Genomic DNA, 19515 nt, shown 5'->3' on the forward strand with positions numbered 1-19515 from the left:
ACCCGATGGTCGTTCCTTCCCGTAAGGGAAATCCGAGAGACGAGCTCTCAATCCTTTTTCCGTCTGTACTCGGAGTTGAGATTCCGCAGACAATTTCCGAATTCCGTTCTCGGAATTCCCAAGCGTAGACCGAAGCCTTCTCACTCCTCCTTCACGATGAAGTACCTGCAAACACACACGCAAACACGTGACAACAATTCGTATGGCGAATCCACAATAGATACCTGTCGCTCTTAAAAGCGACTTCCGTGCTTCGTAGTCTCGTGATCTCTTGCGTTATCTAGCGGCAGAGTCTTCTCTTGCTGACGTTGGTAACTCCTTTTTAGTGAGGGCATGTGGTGCTTTTATAGCTCCTTGACCACGGCACGAATAGCTGCTCGCGTAGAGATCACGGCCGTTTTTTTTTTTCTATTCTACCCAAAATAGGGAGAGAGAATTCGTTGGCTAGTTTTGTTGCTTTATTTTTTTAGTGGCTGCCCACTTATTAAGTGGACGGCCGGCATATTTTAAAATTGGTCTGAAACTGCCCAAAAACTCAATAAAACCTTATAAGTTTAAAACAATGCTTTTTACAACACTTTCCAGGCGTCCCTGGATGCAACTACATGCACAAATGCAATGCAGACATAGCTTCCTCGCGGGAAAGCGTTTGCTCTTCTTGGAAAACTCGTTAAAATATTCCGCTTTTTAAGAAAAGCTTCTCAGAATCCATCTTTATTCTTGTGCTTGCGTCTTTACGCGTATTCCTCTTTTCCAGTTCGGATTTCCTCTCGACTATAGATATCCCCTTTCTGATGCACCCGTCACCCACCTTGTGACGCATCAGGAATACCCATCACCTAGTCCTTTCCTACCGAACTTACGGTACAATCCCCTTCACGATGCTCTATGTCACCCATCCTATGACGCATCAGAGATGTCCGTTCTCGGATGGTCGGATACTTCTTTCCGATGCTCCCTGTCACCCATCCGATGTGACGCATCAGAAGTACCCGTTCCTGGTGGCCTTACATATATTCTCGTTCTCAGTGCTCCCGTCATTACTTTCAATGATGCACTAGGAATACTCTGTACTCGGATGTCTCCAGTGAGAAAAACCCTCTCACTTAAAATTCCAATAATTCATTTAGAATTATTTTTCCTGGTGTTCCAAGCGAGAAAAACCCTCTCACTTATAAATCCAATAATTCATTTAGAATTATTTTTATATCAGATAAAGCCAATTTAGCAACAATGCCATTGTCCACCGTTTACGGGTCACCGCAGCATTGACACTACCTTGAAAGGTGTGGAGCGATACTTCTTTTGGCCGAGCCTTAAGAACGATGCGGACTATTTTGTACGCAGTTGCTTGGTATGCCAGAAGGTCAAGTTTGACAGGCATAAAGCACAGGGATTGTTACATCCTTTACCCATTCTCACCCGCCTCTGGAAAAGTATTGCTATGGATTTCATTTTTGATCTCCAGAAGACACAGAGTGGGCACGATGGTATTTGGACTGTTATTGACAGATTTAGCAAGCAAGCTCATTTCATTCCAGTGAAGAAAACAATCAACAACCCCGATCATTTAGTGAGACTGTTCATTGCCCAGATATTCAGATTACATGGCATGCCTGAGACAATAGTCTCTGACAGAGATCCCCGATTCACGAGTTTGTTTTGGAAGGCTATTTGGGAGAAAATTGGCACACGGTTGCAGTTCTTGTCGTTTTTCCACCCATAGACAGATGGGCAATCTGAGATTGCAAATTCAGTCGTACTGGATTTATTGAAGTCTTACATTTCTGATCAGAAGTTTCAATGGGAAAAGTTTTTGCCCTTGGTGGAATTTTCCTACAATAACAGGATCCACTCTTCGACGAGGAAGGCACCATTTGAGATTATTGAAGGTGCTACGAAGGTTCCACCCTTCCTAAGCACGAAAGATAAGATTTTTGAAGTTGACCAGTATACGAGGGACTTGGACACTGCTTTTGGCAAGGTCCGGGAGGCTTTAGCAAAATCTCAAGAAAGACACAAGAAGGCAGTAGATCGACACCGTCGCGTTTTGAAATTAGAGGAAGACGATTGGGTACTCTTACGATTTGAGGGCCATGTCGAGCTAATTGTGAATTGTCAACTATTTTGAAGTGAATCTCTGCTGTGTCGCGGTAGAATCTTGACTGGGGTGTCCAAGTTTGTTACATTTGTACTTGTCATCTTTCACAATTGATACAAAATCTTCCAATCCTTTCTTAATAATACATGCTACCCCTCCTTGTGTCTTTGTTGCTTGAGATTCTTTGACCACATCAATGAATGTACATTGTAATCCTCCATGCCGTCCTGTGTATCATTCTCCCAAGTTTAAGCAAGAAGTACAACATTGGCTTTGCTTGTTAGTTCATCAATGCCAACCCCCGTATTTCATGGGTATCCATTGCAATTCTAGAAGCATATTTTCAATTGTAACTCGGTCGCATAGGTCAAGCATCCCTATTTGCTCAAGGGACTTTTCTCCGCCTTGGGCACATTTTCTTCGTGAGAGATCTCCTTGTTTTTCTTATTCTTTTCCTCATATGCCTTGCGACGCATATTTTGTTGCTTAATAGTGCCATCTTCACATACAAAACATTTTGTCTCCCGTAAATAGATTCAACTATTATCAAGGATAATCTTTTGTTTGGTCTCATCCGGCATGGTGCATACAATTGGCCGTTTTCCCGAGCGAGGAGCTCCTTGCTTACCGACTTTATGTGCTCCATAATCCATAATTCCGGACATGCCAAAGTGGGGTTTGAAGAAAGCTTCGGTAACAATGGCAAGAGAAGGAGGTGTCTCTAACTTCTCTTCTGGAATTCCACGAATAACAATGTTCTTGGAACATCGCTCTCGTTCCTTCAACTCCCCATATCCACATTCTCAACGTCATTCTTTGTTTGAACCATAGCTTGCGTGAGTGAGGAATTAGGAACCACATTGTTACCACATACATCAGCCCAAGACTTGCTTGTGCATACATTTTTCATGTCGCATACATCCCGGCTCATGGTGTCAAATTTCTCCTGTTTCAATACATGACCATGCTTTACTTTGCTCATGCGCTCTTTCAAAGCATTCAAGTCCACAAGAGAGCGTTTACATTCCTTGACTTCCTCTTCAAGTTGCATCAAACGTGTTGTTTGCGTCTCAAGTGTCCTCTTGAGATTCTTATTCTCAACCATAAGTACCCTTAGTGTGCCATTCTCCATTGCAAGCGCCCGTAAGTCTTTGCCTTGTTTGTTTATAGTCTCTTGCAACGATACCAAGTATGCCATGATCATGGTTTCCGATGTTGTTGGTTGGGTGGTTGTGTTGCTATCTCAACACTTACGAGATTTTGGATCATTTTCCACAATGGTTGTGGACCTTGTTGAAGAAGAACCCTTGCAAGTGCCGGAAGACATTGTATGTAAAATAAGAGATGAGAGTCAACTTTCCTGAACCTGTTCACCTACAAAAATGCCTTCCATAACTTTGAAATTTCTGTCTTTATATCAATGCGTAGAGGGTGTCATGCTCTTGGATTGAGGTTATAGATCACCCAAATTCGGATGAAGAAGTTATGATCAAAAGAGTGAATTGCTGTCTACTAGGTCAAAAATCGGCTGCACTAGAGAGAGAGAGAGAGAGAGAGAGAGAGAGAGAGAGAGAGAGAGAGAGAGAGAGAGAGAGAGAGAGAGTAGCTTCTAGCATTGCCTGCCCTAGTTTGGATCAAGGAGGGTTTGTTAGATTGTTGTCCTCTTAGGGCATATCAAAGGTGTAAGTTTGAATGGTTTTCACCTAGAATCAAACCGCCTTTTGTAGGTCGGCCAAAATCCCTCGATTGAGGCCATAATTTCTGTTTGTCATAAAGCCTATATATGAGCTCTTTCTGTAAGGTGCAGCGGAAGTGAATGTTGAACTTTGCTCAAGATGAGTGCTCTGAACTGTGCTCAAGGGTTCCTTTTACTTACGGAAGGGAGAGCCTTCCATTCCTTTAGTGAGAGAGTGCAAGTGGTCACAAACAGAGTGGATAAACACTGGGAATGAAGGTGCTGAGACTGAGAGATAGAGAGAGAAGAGAATACGACACCAGAATGTCGTAAAACCCTCTTCCGAAGGCCCCACTCTCTATGATTGCACAAATTTCTACAATGCAATGGACTCGCCGACGATGTCGACGCCGATGAGGATGACGATGAGACGGGCTGAAATCTGAAAACGCTAATGGTTGAAATCTGTAAATCTTCTATTTGTTGAATTTAGACTCTATGTCGGTGACGACGGCGACAACGACGACGCGCTGAAAACGCAGATGCTGAAATTTGCATTTTTCTGGCTGAATCTGCAAACTTTGGTGGATCTGACCGTGCGGCGAGGATCTGCTGCGGGAAGGTGAGATCTGCGAGGTTTGGGACTTCTACTACGGGATCTGACTGCTGCAAACTGAAAACGTTGATGCTTCTGGGGGTTCTGTCCTGAAGGAACTGCAAAACGCTGGGCTGACCGGTCTAATTTGAGGTTCTGCTGGAGAAACGCTAGGTATCTGCTGAGTCCTGCGGTCGTCGGGTTGACCGCAAGTTGCAAAACGCAGGTTGGTTTGTAACTGCTGAAAACGCTGGCTGTTCTTGTGGCTGAAAACTCAAAATGGTCTCCTGCGTAAGGTGCAGCGGAATGAATGTTGAATTTTGCTCAAGATTAGTGCTCCGAACTGTGCTCAAGGGTGACTTTTACTTACGGAAGGGAGAGCCTTTCGTTCCTTTAGTGAGAGTGCAATGGACACAAACAAAGTGAATGGACACAATGAATGGAGTGCATGAGACTGAGAGATAGAGAAGAGAATACGACACCAGAGACGTTGTAAAACCCTCCTCCGAAGGTCCCACTCTCTCTGGCGAGAGTGGTCTACTTATGATTGCACAAATCTCTACAATGCTTGGACTTGCCGACGATGTCGACGACGCCGAGACGGGCTGAAATCTGAAAATCTTTATCTGCTGAATTCTGACTCTATGTCGATGACGACGGTACGACGATGACGCATTGAAAACGCAGATGCTAAAATCTGCGTTTTCCGGGCTGAATCTGTAAACCTTGTGGAATCTGACCGTGCGGCGAGGATCTGCTGCGGGAAGGTGAGATCTGCGAGGTTCGGGGCTTGATTTGCGAGTGCTGAAGGCTGAAAACTGAAAATGCTGGTGGTTCTTGATGTTCCGTCTCGGTGAATTTGCAAAACGCTGGGGCTGATCTGCAAACCAAAAACGCTAGGGCTGATTTGAAGTCTTCTTGCAAAAATGCTAGGGCTTTTGCTTGTTCTGTTGTTGCTGGATGTCTTACAAATGCAAAACGCTAGGCTGATCTGTGGTTCTACTATCGCCGGGAATCTGCAAGTGCAAAAATGTTGGCTGATCTGGGTTCTTGATGCAAAACGCTAGCCTCGTTGCTGTGTAGCAAAATGCTAGGCCTTGCTGGGGTTCCTGCTGAGAAGGTGCCTGTTGAACCGAAGCTCCTGCTGCCAGAAAGTGCTAGCGCTAGGTTTCTTATTTACATCCTTGTCAAAATCCGCTACCTAGTTCCCAACAAAAGTCACTTAAAAATAATAAGTGAAAAATGTCAAAAATAGGGAAAATAGGTCTATGCACTGTAAAAATGCTCCTGATGGATTCTGATGGAAATCTGATGATCATGCTGTGTGCAACCAGAGGATATGCATCTAATCTAAGTGCCTGGACATGCACGGTCTGCGAATAGACTCACAAAAGTGCCAGATCACTTCCTATTCTAGACTGACTTGATTGAACTGAACCTTGGTCATGCTGTAGCTTGTCCATGGACACATAGGGTTGGATGTATCACGTGACATCCCCTCCTTTTAAAAGTGAGGTATTGGTACCGAACTATATGGCATCGAGGGAGGTCGCCAACAGAGTCTGGAATCCTGGAAAGGACTCTTCGCCGGCCCACTCTGATGCGTGGGTCATGCGATACTTTAACTTCATAAAGGTCTGCAACGCTTTCTTCTTTGGGCCGCGCCGAAGCGACACAAAGTCATCTGTAGCTCCTTCAATGCTTCAACTTTTCTATGGACGTAGGTCGATCTTCTTCAAGAATCTCCAAGGCTAAAAATTCCAGAAACCACTTCCAACACAAAACATGAACAAACCTATCCCATGTAAAGTGACTGGAAAAAAAATCTCGTCTGTCGAACTGCAATAGACTTGGACACTCCAAGTCAAGAATCAATCGCGACAGCACCAAATAACCACTTCAAAACAATTCACAGATCACAATAGATTTGCACTGGCCCGGCGGAGTTCTATGCCTAGAGATATTGGCCCCAAAGACTGGCGCCCCTTTCGGTATCTCTTTATGAATTAAATCAATGTCAAAGTACAAAGAGCGGTTAGGTTTCACTCTTAGACTCTGCGTCCCGATGCTCTGCAGAGTGAACCCCTCACCGTGTATTTAAAGATTACAAGGGATGCCCAAAAGCAGAGCCCCAAAAGCTTCCAATTCAAAAGCAAAATTCCCTCTCTCTCTTAAGAGAGCAGAAATAAAGCAAATCATCTCTCTTTCTCTCTCATTTCAAATTGCGTAGTCAAAAAGCCCCAAAATCTTGCGTCGCTTGCTGGCCCCTTTTTCCACGCCGCAAAATCTGGAAAAAGCTGCCACGTGGCATTTCAGCGCCAAAGTTAGGATTTCCAGCCACATTAGGGTTTCAGCCAGTAATTAGGGTTTCTGTAAATTAGGGTTTGCAGGAATTTTAGGGTTTCTGGTAGAAATTAGGGTTTCTGCTGTCGGTAGCCATCACTTTGTACTCAAAAGAAGTCAAGAACAAATCAGTATCATAATCAGGAATTCCATTTCATAAAGTCATCCAGTAGAATATTGTTAGCTCTCAGTATCCCTGAAGCTCAAAGAGACATCAGTGACTTTAGTATCAAAATCAAGGCATGTGTTGACAAAGGAGTGGAGTGACTCCCCTCTTGTGCATCCCACTGCACCAGATCTCCGGCCAAGCTGAATTCTGGGTTCCGTTTGGAGTAGACTATGCTAAACCAAAAACATCGAGGTAAAGTTTCACAATCCGAGGAGTATCTGCTAGGTCTTCCTCCTCCATCCACTTCGCATTCAATGCAGGATAGTTCTTGAACTTAACCAAGAACCGCCTTCCGACTTTACCTTTATTCTTCGTATCCTTATGTGCCAAAATCTGTTCAGGAACAAGGATCTCCTCGTTTTCTTCCACTTCGGGTTGCTCATCAGGCTCCTTATCATCAGGCACATCACCCTTAATAGGTTTCAAGAGACTCACATGGAATGCATTGTGAATCCTCCAAGTATTTGGCAGTTTCAATCGGAAGGAGACATCATTTATCTTTTCAGTGATCTAAAAAGCTCCGTAGTATCGCATACTAAGCTTTGGAAAAAGCCTCTCCTTTCGCTTTTTCTTTCTTAGGCATGCCTTCTCAAAACGTAAGAGCACTCAATCGTCCTCCTTAATTTCAAGTCGCGACGATGGCAATCCGCTGCCTTTTTCTGTCGTTCTTGAGACTTCTGCAAAGTCTCGCGAACCTTGGCAAAAGGTGTATCCAAGTGTCGCGTATATTCATTAGCTTCCAAAAAAAATTCTTATCTGTCGTGCTCAGGAAGGGTTGAAGCTTTGCAGCACTTTCAAAAATCTCAAATGGCGTCTTCCACGTCGAAGAGTGTATCGTGTTATTGTAGGAAAATTCCACCAAAGGTAAGTACTTTTCCCATTGAGTCTTCTAATCCGAGATACAAGACTTCAATAAATTTAAAACCATTGAATTGGCAATCTCAAATTACCCGTCAGTTTGCAAGTGGAACGATGACGAGAACTGCAACTGCGTGCCAATGTTCTCCCAAATTGCCTTCCAAAACAAACTCATAAATCTGGGGTCTCTGTCGAAGACAATCGTCTCAGACATGCCATGTTATTGGAAAATCATCGTGATCATTCTGTGTTCTCGGGAGATCAAAATTGAAATCCATTGCAATACTTTCCCAGGGGCGGGTGGGTATGGGTAAAGGTTGTAACAATCCCTGTGCCTTATGCCTGTCAAACTTGACCTTCTGGCATACTAAGCAACTGCGCACAAACTCTTCCACATCCTTTTTGAGTCTCGGCCAAAAGAAGTATCTCTCTACCCCTTTCATGGTGGTAGCAATGCCGTGGTGACCCGTAAAGGGTGGACAGTGGTATTCTGTCATAACCTTTTCCCCTCAACGGTTGTGTAACGCACAACATAGTTTTTCTCATCAAGTAGCCTTCCCGAATGGAGTATCCTGCTGTCTCCCCGTCTCGTGTATGCAAAGTCTGTATCTGTGGCATACTGATCGACCATATCGTCGAAGGTCCTATGATGTATCGCGGAAATAGCCTGAACCAACGACTTCCGAGACAAAGCATCTGCCACCACATTCTTTTGTCCCTGCATGTGGACAATCTGGAAGTGAAACTGTGACAAGATGTTCGCCCACCGCATCTGCTTTTCCGAAAGCTGCTTCTGTGACAAGAAGTAGCGTAAACTCTCATGGCCTGTAAAGACAGTAAAATCCGCTCCGAGGAGGTAATGCCGCCACTGAGTAAGAGCATGGATAACCGCCAAAAGCTCTTTCTCATAAATCTGTGCTGTCATCTTCGGCCTAGAGAACAATCGGCTCTCGTAAGCAATGACATGGCCATCTTGCATCAAGACCGCACCCAGACTACGACCACAAGCATCACAATATACTTCAAAGGACTTCTGCAAGTCTGGCAAAGTCAAAACTGGTCCTGTAGTCAAATTCTCTTTCAATGTTTGAAAAGCAGTCACCTTTGTGGATCCCCACGAGAAAGGGACTCCTTTTTGTATCAAGATATGCAAAGGGGAAGCAACCTCTGCAAACTTTCGAATGAACCGTTTGTAGTACGAACACAGTCCCAAGAACCTCATGGACATTCTTCAAATCGGCCCAATCACGGATAGTGTCTATCTTGGCCGGATCCATTTGCACTCCTGCTGCTAAGACAAAGTGTCCCAAAAAAAGTATATCTCTGAAGCAGATGATCTTTGTGTTCTGCCTGATTCTTGGAGAAAACAATGATATCATCAAAGAAAGTGCCAACAAATAGCTTGTACTCTCGAAAATCCTGTCCATCATCCGGTTAAATGTCGCAAGAGCATTGGTTAAGCCAACAGGCATCACCAAAAACTCAAATAACCCGAAAAGTAGTCCGAAAGGCTGTCTTGTAGACGTCTCCCGATGCGATTCAAATCTGATGATATCCACTCTTCAGATCAATCCTGCTAAAGCACGAGGATCCCTGTAACCTGTCGAGTATCGATCCTAGGAATCGGAAATCTGTTCTTGATGGTGATTTTGTTGAGAGCTCTATAATCGATGCACTTTCTCCAAGATCCGTCTTTCTTCAAATCCAACAACAGTGGAGAGCAATACGGTGAAGTACTAGGCTGGACAAGACACTTTTCCAAGAGGTCCTTCACTTGGTTCATAATCTTTTCATTTTGTACTCGGCTCACATAGTAAGGTGGCCGGTTCGGTGGCGTGCTTCCAGGTATCAGATCAATGGTGTGATCTTCAGGCCCTCTAAAAAGCAATTGACATGAGTGTGGAGAAAATCCTTGGCGTTCTTTTGTTCAGGTCAAAACATATTCAATCTTTATCCATCGTTCAGTTCTGTCCCAAAAGAATGAGTAAAGAAATTGAAGTTCATCAAGTACAATCTCTGAGCCCTTCATTTGTCAAAGTCGCTTTTCTCGGCCCGGTAGTCAACCACGGCGTAGTTCTTGTGGTATCAAGGGATTCCGAGTAGAACGTCACTCGCGTGCCCTGAACACCTCTGTCATTGCAAACGAAGTTTGCCAATGCTTGGTGTAATGGCAACATCCCGTCCGGGTGCCAGTCGAACTACCTGCGCCTGTGGCGTCAGTCTGTCGGGCGTAATTACAAATCGAGCCGCCAATTCCAAGTGAAAAGAAGTTGGCCTTGGCTCCTTCAAAAGAGCTTCCTGATCCTTCACGTTGCCCCAAAAGCGGCAAAATTTGTACTTTCAGGTCTTGCAGGTCTTGAGGTTCTTCTTTCGCTTGCAATCTGTGTTAGAGAAGGATCTTCTCTTCACCCTAGTTCTGCTCTTTTCCGCGGACGCACCCCTTGGCGGCCTTGCGCTCACACCAAGGTTGCTTTTTCCCACCTCACGTCGATTGGCCGGCCGCTAAGTGCACTGTCCGCTCTCAATGAGTGAAAAGAGGCACAAGGGGAGACTGGACAAGCCCTTCTTTCTTGGGTTTCCTGTCACTCTTCAGAAACACGATTAGCAATTGACACGCCCAAGTAAACTTGGGTTACGTGCGACCGCAATAAGCAAAAAAAAATTTGTGGTTCTCGTGGTTCTTTCCTTGAGTGATACAGAACACTGCCAAAGCTCTGATACCAATGTAAGGTGCAGCGGAATGAATGTTGTTCTTTCTCAAGATGAGTGCTCCATAATGTGCTCAAGGTTCCTTTTACTTACGGAAGGGAGGGCCTTCCGTTCCTTTAGTGAGAGAGTGCAATGGACACAAACAAAGTGAATGGACACAGTGAATGGAAGTGCATGAGACTGAGAGATAGAGAAGAGAATACGACACGAGAGACGTAAAACCCTCCTCCGAAGGCCCCACTCTCTATGGCGAGAGTGGTCTACTTATGATTGCACAAATCTCTACAATGCTTGGACTTGCCGACGATGTCGACGACGATGAGGACGATGACGAGACGGGCTGAAATCTGAAAATACTAAGGGCTGAAATCTGCAAATCTTTATCTGCTGAATTCTGACTCTATTTCGATGACGACGGTACGACGACGACGTGCTGAAAACGCAGATGTTGAAATCTGCGTTTTCCGGGCTGAATCTGTAAACCTTGCGGAATCTGACCGTGCGGCGAGGATCTGCTGTGGGAAGGTGAGATTTGCGAGATTTGGGGCTAGATCTGCGAGTGCTAAAGGCTGAAAACTGAAAACGCTGGTGGTTCTTGATGTTCCGTCGTGGTGAATCTGCAAAACGCCGGGGCTGATCTGCAAACCAAAAATGCTAGGGCTGATTTGAAGTCTTCTTGCAAAAACGCTAGGGCTTTTGCTGGTTCTATTGTAGGCTGATCTGTGGTTCTACTATTGCCGGGAATCTGCAAGTGCAAAATTGCTGGCTGATCTGGGTTCTTGATGCAAAACGCTAGTCTCGCTGCTGTGTAGCAAAAACCGCTAGGCCTTGCTGGGGGTTCCTGCTGAGAAGGTGCCTGCTGAACCGAAGCTCCTGCTGCCTCTTCTGCCAGAAAGTGCTAGCGCTAGGTTTCTTATTTACATCCTTGTCAAAACTGCCCTTCCTAGTTCCCAACAAAAGTCACTTAAAAATAATAAGTGAAAAATGTCAAAAATAGGGAAAATAGGTCTATGCACTGTAAAAATGCTCCTGATGGAAATCTGATGATCATGCTGTGTGCAACCAGAGGATATGCATCTAATCTAAGTGCTTGGACATGCACGGTCTGCGAACAGACTCACAAAAGTGATCACTTCCTATTGTAGATTGACTTGACTGAACTGAACCTTGGTCATGCTGTAGCTTGTCCACGGACACATAGGGTTGGACGTGTCACGTGACATCCTGCCGGGGGGTCTCTTGTTGAGAAGGTGCATTGTTGGACACAGGTCCCTACTTCCTCTTCTGCCAGAGAATGCTAGCGCTAGCTTTTCTTATATATATTCATAGCCAATTTGCCCTACCTAGTTTCCCAACAAAAGTCACTTAATAATAATAAGTGAAAAGTGGCTAAAATAGGGAAAATAGGTCTGTGTAGTGTAAAAATGCTCTTGATGGGTTCTGACTGTAATCTGATGATCATGCTGTGTGCAACAAGAGGATATGCATCTACTCTAAGTGTCTGGACATGCACGGTCTGCGAACAGACTCATAAAAGTGCCAGAACACTTCCTAAGCTAACTGAACCGAACTGAACCCATGTCATGAAGTAGCTTGTCCACGTACACCTAGGGTTAAATGTGCACGTGACACTTTCCTTTTCAATAAAGTGTGTAGTTAGTTTTTCGTTGCTTCAAGTTTTGTGTATCGTAGCTTCCATGGCAATTGCATAGTGTGTGTGTAGCTTTCTCAGAAATCTCTCTTCCAATAAAAAGATGGAGCATTTTGAAGCTCCGAAAGCTAGAAACAATCAAAGAAAATCCTATAGGCTTCAAGAGAGATGGGTCCCATATCATAAGCATAGTGTCTCTCTCTCTCTCTCTCTCACACACACACACACACACACACACACACACACACACAGAGAGAGAGAGAGAGAGAGAGAGAGAGAGAGAGAGAGTTCTTCCTTGTAATTTCTTGAAATTGTTCTTGTTTGTTTGGTAAATCAATAGGAACACGTCATGAAGCAAGTGTGGAGACTTTGCACACTCGCCCTTGCTGCACTAGCTCTTTGGATTGCCCTCCTTAACCAACAACCCCCTCTATTTCCTCAACAAATAATTCTAACTGTAAGTGTTGTGAGGTCAATGGTTTTTAAAAGAAAAAGCTAACGAATCTGTAACTTTTACATCGTTGTAAACTTTAATGTATGTGCTATGTAGGTATGGACAACTTAACATTTGTGCGCGTCTACTTGTGCGTAAAGTAATTAATTTTATGTTTGTGCAATAATCATGCTGTGAGAAACCTCATGCAAGTCTATGTGCTAGGAAGGGACTGAACAAGTCATCAATATTCTATGTTATACATTCAAACACTTTTTTGAGATGAATATTACACTTTATTTCTTCTGTCTCTGGTGGTATCACTAGCCCATGCACACGATTCTCATAAGGACTTCACAACAATGCATTCTCAACCCATTTATGTTATTCAACAGAGCATGCATCTCCTCTATTCTAATTGAAACCGGCCTGTAGGGCGGTAGACTTTAGCTTCACCCGATCTTTACACTGTGTAACTTTACTTGAACTTTACGACACAATGGAACTTCACGTATAAGCTTGTGATTGGAATTCAACACTTCAAAATAAAACACGGCTTGGCAGCTAGAGTGCTTCCAAGCAGATAGCGACACCCTGTTGGCCCCAAAGACAGGCGTCCCTTCGATATTTCTTTATTCTTATTGCACTTGAGAAAAACATGTAAACTTCTACATGCTGTCCCACTTTTATCGCGCTGAAATTCCCCTACTCTTAACCAATTTTGGCAGCATAACCACAATAGAAGTCTCCACGGACAAAATCCCAAGTAAACAGTGACTTTCCACGCACTTTAAAGCTCTTTACAAAACCTGGCGAGAAATTACAGCACACTGAAATCTCTGTTTTTGGCCTCCAATTTGCACCAAAACACCTATTTGGTGATTCCCTAGCTTCCCTGAAGCTCTTTGGACTTGTAGGCGTCAAAACTGACCAAAACCCTAAACTTGCAAAAATTACAGCAAGCTGTAATTCTCTGTTTTGCGCTCCGATTCGTGCGCCGATCACTCTTGTGGGTAGCCCTCGAGCTCCCGCACATGTAGGGTTACTTGCCTTTTGAAATTAGACGAGATTCTGCGTGGGAAATCTCTCTAAATTGTCCTGTATAAGCGCCCAAGGCTTTCCCGAGGCTCCCCTAGCATTACCTTGTAGTTTAGGTGCAAAACTCTAAACCTGCAAAAAACCACAGCAGGTTGTAATTCCCTGTTTCGCATCATTTTGAGCAGAGCAAACACGTCTACGCGTGTCTCAAAAGCTCCCGCACGCAATGGGACAGTTCCCCCTGTAAATCGAACGAATTTTGATGCGAGAAAACTCTCCGTTTTGGCATTCGTTTGCGATGGAACTGTGCGTATCTGAAGGGGATTAGCAATTAGCTAATCCGGTTCCTATACAGAAGGCTCTTGCCTTGGCAAACGTGCATACCGAGAACTGTACATGGTCATCTAAGAAGCCCAACTAGAGGGGCATTACCATATGGGCAAAGGGGGGAGAGAGATGCGCGAGAGCAAATCATCGCGTTGCATGAGACAAGGGAGAAGGCAAGCTTTCCGTTAAAGTTGTGATCACCTGCACTCACTACTTGTTAGATTTACACCACTCTGTTGCTTCATAGGTCTAGGGCATGCATGTATGGCTAGTGTGCCTCCGGGCCGACCACCCTTTGCATATGCATTTAGACTGCACTATCCGGCCGCCCACCTAGTCCGGGCGCCCTCATATTTCATGTTGGGTCGTGGGAGATTTTTCCAGGCTTTGCCCTACCTCCCCTTAGGCACCTATTTATGGGGCCAGGGGTACCCACTTCCACTATTTGGTTATTGTGTATTGGGTCTTTTGCTCATGGTAGTCATGGGGGGCTGATCGCCCGCTCTTCACCATATCTTGCGTATGTGGTTTCTCTCTCTCTCTCTCTCTCTCTCACGGTTCCGCACACGCGCACTCTCACATGGTATCAGAGCTTTAGGCTCTCCATGGGACTAGCGCTTCTGTAGAGGTTCTCCTCCCAAGGGATCACAACAGCCAGTGTTTTCACTATGCAGGCCTAGCGCTAGCATCTCTGTCGACTTTCATCTCCGGAAAGTTTCCTACCTGCCTAGCATTTTTTGCATTACTCAACGTTTTTTGCAGATCAGGCTAGCGTTTTTGGCATCAGGTTGGCGTTTTGCAATTGCAAGCATTGCTCTGCATCTCCCACTACAGGCGCTCACTTCTCTACACCAAATCGCACCAAAAACACACCAGAATTGCCTAGCGTTTTCTGGACCAGATCTGCGTTTTTGGGACAGCTTACATTTTTACACCTCGCTGTGTTTCTTGGTTTGCTGCTGCGTTTTCAGCAGAGGAGGGGAGTGCGGGGCTTTGCTCCACCAGATCTTGCCTACGACACTCGGCCTTGCATCCGGTGCGTTGCCGGTCCGATTCTTCTTCAGATCTACAGATTTCAGCCATATAGCCTTGCTGTTTTCTCTGTTTTCAGCCCACCTGGGGCTGTGAAATTGATTACCCGCCCTCCCTACACCCTCTACACCGCTTCGGACCATGCTGGGAGCGTACGAGCATGTTGAAAATCGCTGGACAGCAGCGTTTTCATCACCTCGCAGTTGCATTTTTGGGTGGACAGCAGCCACATGGCTTGTATTTTTTACAGAGGATGAAGTTACCTCCTACCAGGTTACCATCCGGTGGTGGTCCATACGGTCTCTCATTGACTGTTGTAGTACACGGTATCTTTGACATTGGCTTGATCATCTACGGGCGTATGATCCTTGGAAGATTCATTCATTCCAGCCATCATTTGGCGGTTGCGCACTATAGAGGGGGTGGTGACTTGTGGTTTGCTATGGACACACCTATGCACTCATCAGAGGAGCTCACACGAGATATGGCCATGCTCATGGCATATGTGATTCCGACATTCCCAGAGAAGACACCACCATCTTGGGTGGACAGACACTTACCACTTGACCTCGACACGTCATATCACTTGCTTACACAGGAGCATCTACATGGACTTAGGGAGAGGATCTTGGATCTCTTCTTGGACAGGTTCATTGCTTGGATCTACAGACTCGAGTGGGATTTCAATGCTTTGGACTCTCTTGGAGAGTTTACCCGCGAGATGCGGGAGATCAGGCATCCCGCTACACCCAAAGTCACCCGGAGCTTGGTTTGGATGGTAGTGCAGTTGTCACAAGACGGGCACCACGTGCCAATAGAAAAGAATAGACTGAACAGACTTTTAGCACTTCATTAACAACTGAACTAAAAAGGGAGAGAGACAACACGCGACACGGAGTGTCGGAATTCCACCCCAGAGAGTATTGGCCCCAAACCTTGGTGCCCTTTTCGGTATTTCTTTATTTTGCATCAACTCAATACAAGCCGGTACTCAAGACTCTGCACCTTCTCCAGGAAGCATGCCAGAGAATGAGCCCCAACCTCATATTTAAAGGCCCTTGGCCTGAAAAGTAGTTACAGTAAAAAGCCTTTAAAATTCAAAAGCTTCTAATCCAAAAGCAAAGCCAAAAAGCTGCCAGCGTAATTTACGGAAATCCGTACAGCTTGCCACGTCATCATCCCAGCGCAATTTTCGAAAATCTACCACGTCATCAGTTTTTGGTGTGTGTCCGGATCCTGCTTTATTTTCTTCCTTTATGTCACTTGGGGCCCCATCGAACGGGGTTCCCATTAGTTGGTAGGACTTCTTCTGTTACTTGTTCTTCTTAGGGTTTAGGCCCCTCGGCCGACATCTGCAAGTTGGCTCCATTCTTTAGGCTTTGACACGTTAACAATTTGTTACAGCAGTTTCTCTTCTACACTCGTGATCATTTGGATTGCTACCTTCAGAGTTGCTTAGACTCACCCTCGGTAACCTTACAACAAACTTATCCCCCGACCTGGGCAGTAGGCCACTCCCAGCTCATTCACATTGAGAGCCAGACCAAGATGCGTTTTGGTGGCGTTGTTGGCGCAAATTCTGTTTGGTTGACACCGGAGGATTGGAGGTAGGAGATACAAGCAAGAGGGCGTAGACAGATTGGTATGGCCTTTCCTCTTCTCAGAGGTTCTTCACAGTGCCGACTTCTCAGTCTGGCTTCCCTACTTCATACATGATGATTACGGTGTAGACAGCTTGGTCTGACCACACCTCTTCTCACAACATAGACTATTGAGTCTGGCTTTCCCCTCATCTTGGATTACCCTACCTACTGACAGGACACCATCTGTTGGTCGTCCGTGCGGTCTCTCGGTGCCTGCTGCAGCTTTTGGTAGCTTCTACAGTGCAGACTGCTTAGTGTGGCTTTCCTTGATTCGGAGGACGTTTACGATGCAAATTGTTACATCTGGCCTTCCTGGAGTTTTACGCAGGTTAGCCACCTGGCCACACTCGGTTGCATGTTCATGCATTGACAGGCTTTCGGTCATTCTCATGATGGTTCTTGGGCTTCCCCATTATCTCCAGATGGTCTGCTGACTACAGACACCACAGATCCTATTGGATAGGACACTTCATGGTCTATTGGCACTTCTGTTACGACAAGGAGTTGTTTTCACACTCAGTTCGGGACCTTCACGCAGTATCTTCATCCTGTATCGACGGAGTACAACAATTAACTACACTGCTCGTGATGTCACTTTACCATGGAGACTTCTTGGCGGTTGGGACACCCCTGACTGCTGCTACACTCACGGAGTATTGTCCTTCAGTGGACATTTCAACAGACATCTTCATCATTTGCCTCACATCTTCGGCTTCACGCGGTTTGTTCAACGTCAGGTGCTTAGAGGGGGTGTTAGATTTACACCACTCTGCAGCTTCACAGGTCTAGGGCATGCATGTACGGCTAGTGTGCCTCCGGGCTGGACACCCTTTGCATATGCATTTAGATTGCACTGTCTGGCCGCCTACTCCTGGGCCGGCTGCCCACGTTGTCGGGGCGCCCTCATATTCATGTATTTCTTGCTGGGTCTTGGGGGATTTTTCCAGGCTTTGCCCTACCTCCCCTTGGACACCTATTTATGGGGCCAGGGGGTACCCACTTCCACTATCTGGGTATTGTGTATTGGGTCTTTTGCTCATGGTAGTCATGGCGCGCTGATCGCCCCTCTTCACCATATCTCGTGTTTGTGGTCTACTGTCTCTCTGTCACCAGGAGGTGTATTTTTTCTGTTGCCTTCTCTAAATATGTACTACACATTTTTATTTATTTTATTTTTACTTGTTTTCTCGGGAACCTTTGAGAAAGTGCAAGTGGACTTTGCATGGCTAATGTGAAACGGCTGCGGCGGAACGGGTTTCTCACATCGGGAGTCTAGGTCCGTCAATCTGGGACTGGTCGGGCGAGTTTTAGCACTGGATTCTGACGAGTATGGAAGCTTGTGTTTGCCAGATGGAATTTGGGCCACTCGGCAAGTCACTTATAACTTTATAAGTTAGTGGGAACTAGAGAATTAACTCAAGAGGGGCAAATTGGACACATGGTGGCTCCAGGTGAATTTGCCAGATTCAACATGAAGAGGGGGCACCCAATTTGAGATTAGAGGCTGAATTTTACTCAATAGTGAGCCACAATGTGTGTGTGAGTAGTGGATGCAGGTTTACAACTTTAATGGAAAGCTTGCCTTCTCCTTTGCTCTATGTAGCGCGACGATTTGCTCTCGCGCATCTCTCTCTCCCCTTTGCACATATCGTAATGCCCCACTAGTTGGGATATTCAGATGATCATGTACAGTTCTGTGAGTTTTATGAGCGTTTGCTAAGGCAAGAGCCTTTTGAACAGGAACCGGATTAGCTAATTGCTAATCCCCCACAGGTACCCACAGCCCCATCGCGAAGAAATGCGAATTTGGAGAGTTTTCTCGCTTGAAAACTCCTCCAAATCACAGGGCAATTGTCCCATTGCGTGCAGGAGGTCTTGGGGAGCGTGTTGATGCAATAGCTCCGTCCAAAACGACCCAAAACAGAGAAATACAGCCTGCTGTGTAAAATTGCAGGTTTAGGGTTTTGCTCCTAAAGTGCACCAGAACTGCACAGAAGCTTTGGGGAAGCTAGAGTGTGGCTATATAGGAGTTTGGGAACTTTTTAGAGTTTGTAACAGTGAAAAACAGCGCTCTGCGTTTTCTCGCCAGCCCACGGAAGAGCTTCAGAATTGTATGGGAAGTCACCCTTGACTTGTACTTTTGGTCTATACAGGTTATGCAGCCGTTATGATGTGGAAATTGGGCCTAATTCTGAAATTATAGCCCCTAGACTGATTTGGACAGCTTGTAAAGTTGCTTGGGGTTTTCCCATCTCAATCAAATAAATACTGCAAGGCGCCAGTTTTTTGGGCCAATAGGGTGTCGGTTATCATTGCGCATGGCTTCTAACCGCTGGACGCAAGTGCTGAAACTCTCTCTTTTGCATCAATACTCTGTGTGTAATTAACAGGTTATAGATTTTGTACCGTCCTTTACTGTGCATTGGCTGGTTGTATGGTTCCATCGACGGGATAAGACACTTTTTTCTCAAAGAGTGCGTCGTGGATTGTTGTGCGTGAAAGGATATAGAGTTAAGCACTATGGCAGAAAGGAGAGACGAGGTTTCTGAAAAGGAAGCATCCTCTTACAGTGGGTAGGAGGAGCAAAGGGTTGTTGACAAAGGGATGCAACCCATGGAGCCGGAGGATGAGGATCTTATGTTCAAAGTTAGGTTTTTGAAGATCATGGATATCTTCGAGCAAATGGCTCAGAATCCGAAGTTATAGAAGTACTTACAAGCTCCCCTAAATGGGATGTCTCTTCCCTACCACCTGAAAAAGAGGGTTCACATGCAGAGGGGTCTCATGACACTCATGGAAAGGCTCCTGTGGAAGAGCAACAACAGGTGGCGAAGACACCCAATTTGTCTACAGGTCCAAAAGAACAGGTGGTATCTGGACATGAGGCTGTGAATGGTCAAGATAGTAATGAACAAGACGTTTGGCAGACCATTCCACCCTT

General features: G+C 45.4%; 1 protein-coding gene across 1 annotated transcript in view; it reads left to right on the plus strand.

Moving 5' to 3' along the window:
* Nucleotides 1-19515, plus strand: part of LOC147429747 (dolichol-phosphate mannose synthase subunit 3-like) — a 65357-nt gene that overhangs the window by 13722 nt on the left and 32120 nt on the right. Inside the window, exon 2 of the mRNA XM_086495294.1 lies at nucleotides 12442-12558. Coding sequence (XP_086351420.1) covers nucleotides 12451-12558 — 108 coding nt within the window. The 5' untranslated portion in view covers nucleotides 12442-12450. The remainder of the gene's footprint in view (nucleotides 1-12441; nucleotides 12559-19515) is intronic.

This window comes from Adiantum capillus-veneris, chromosome 22, assembly GCF_014529385.1.
Source record: "Adiantum capillus-veneris isolate H3 chromosome 22, ASM1452938v2, whole genome shotgun sequence".
NCBI lineage: Eukaryota > Viridiplantae > Streptophyta > Polypodiopsida > Polypodiales > Pteridaceae > Adiantum > Adiantum capillus-veneris.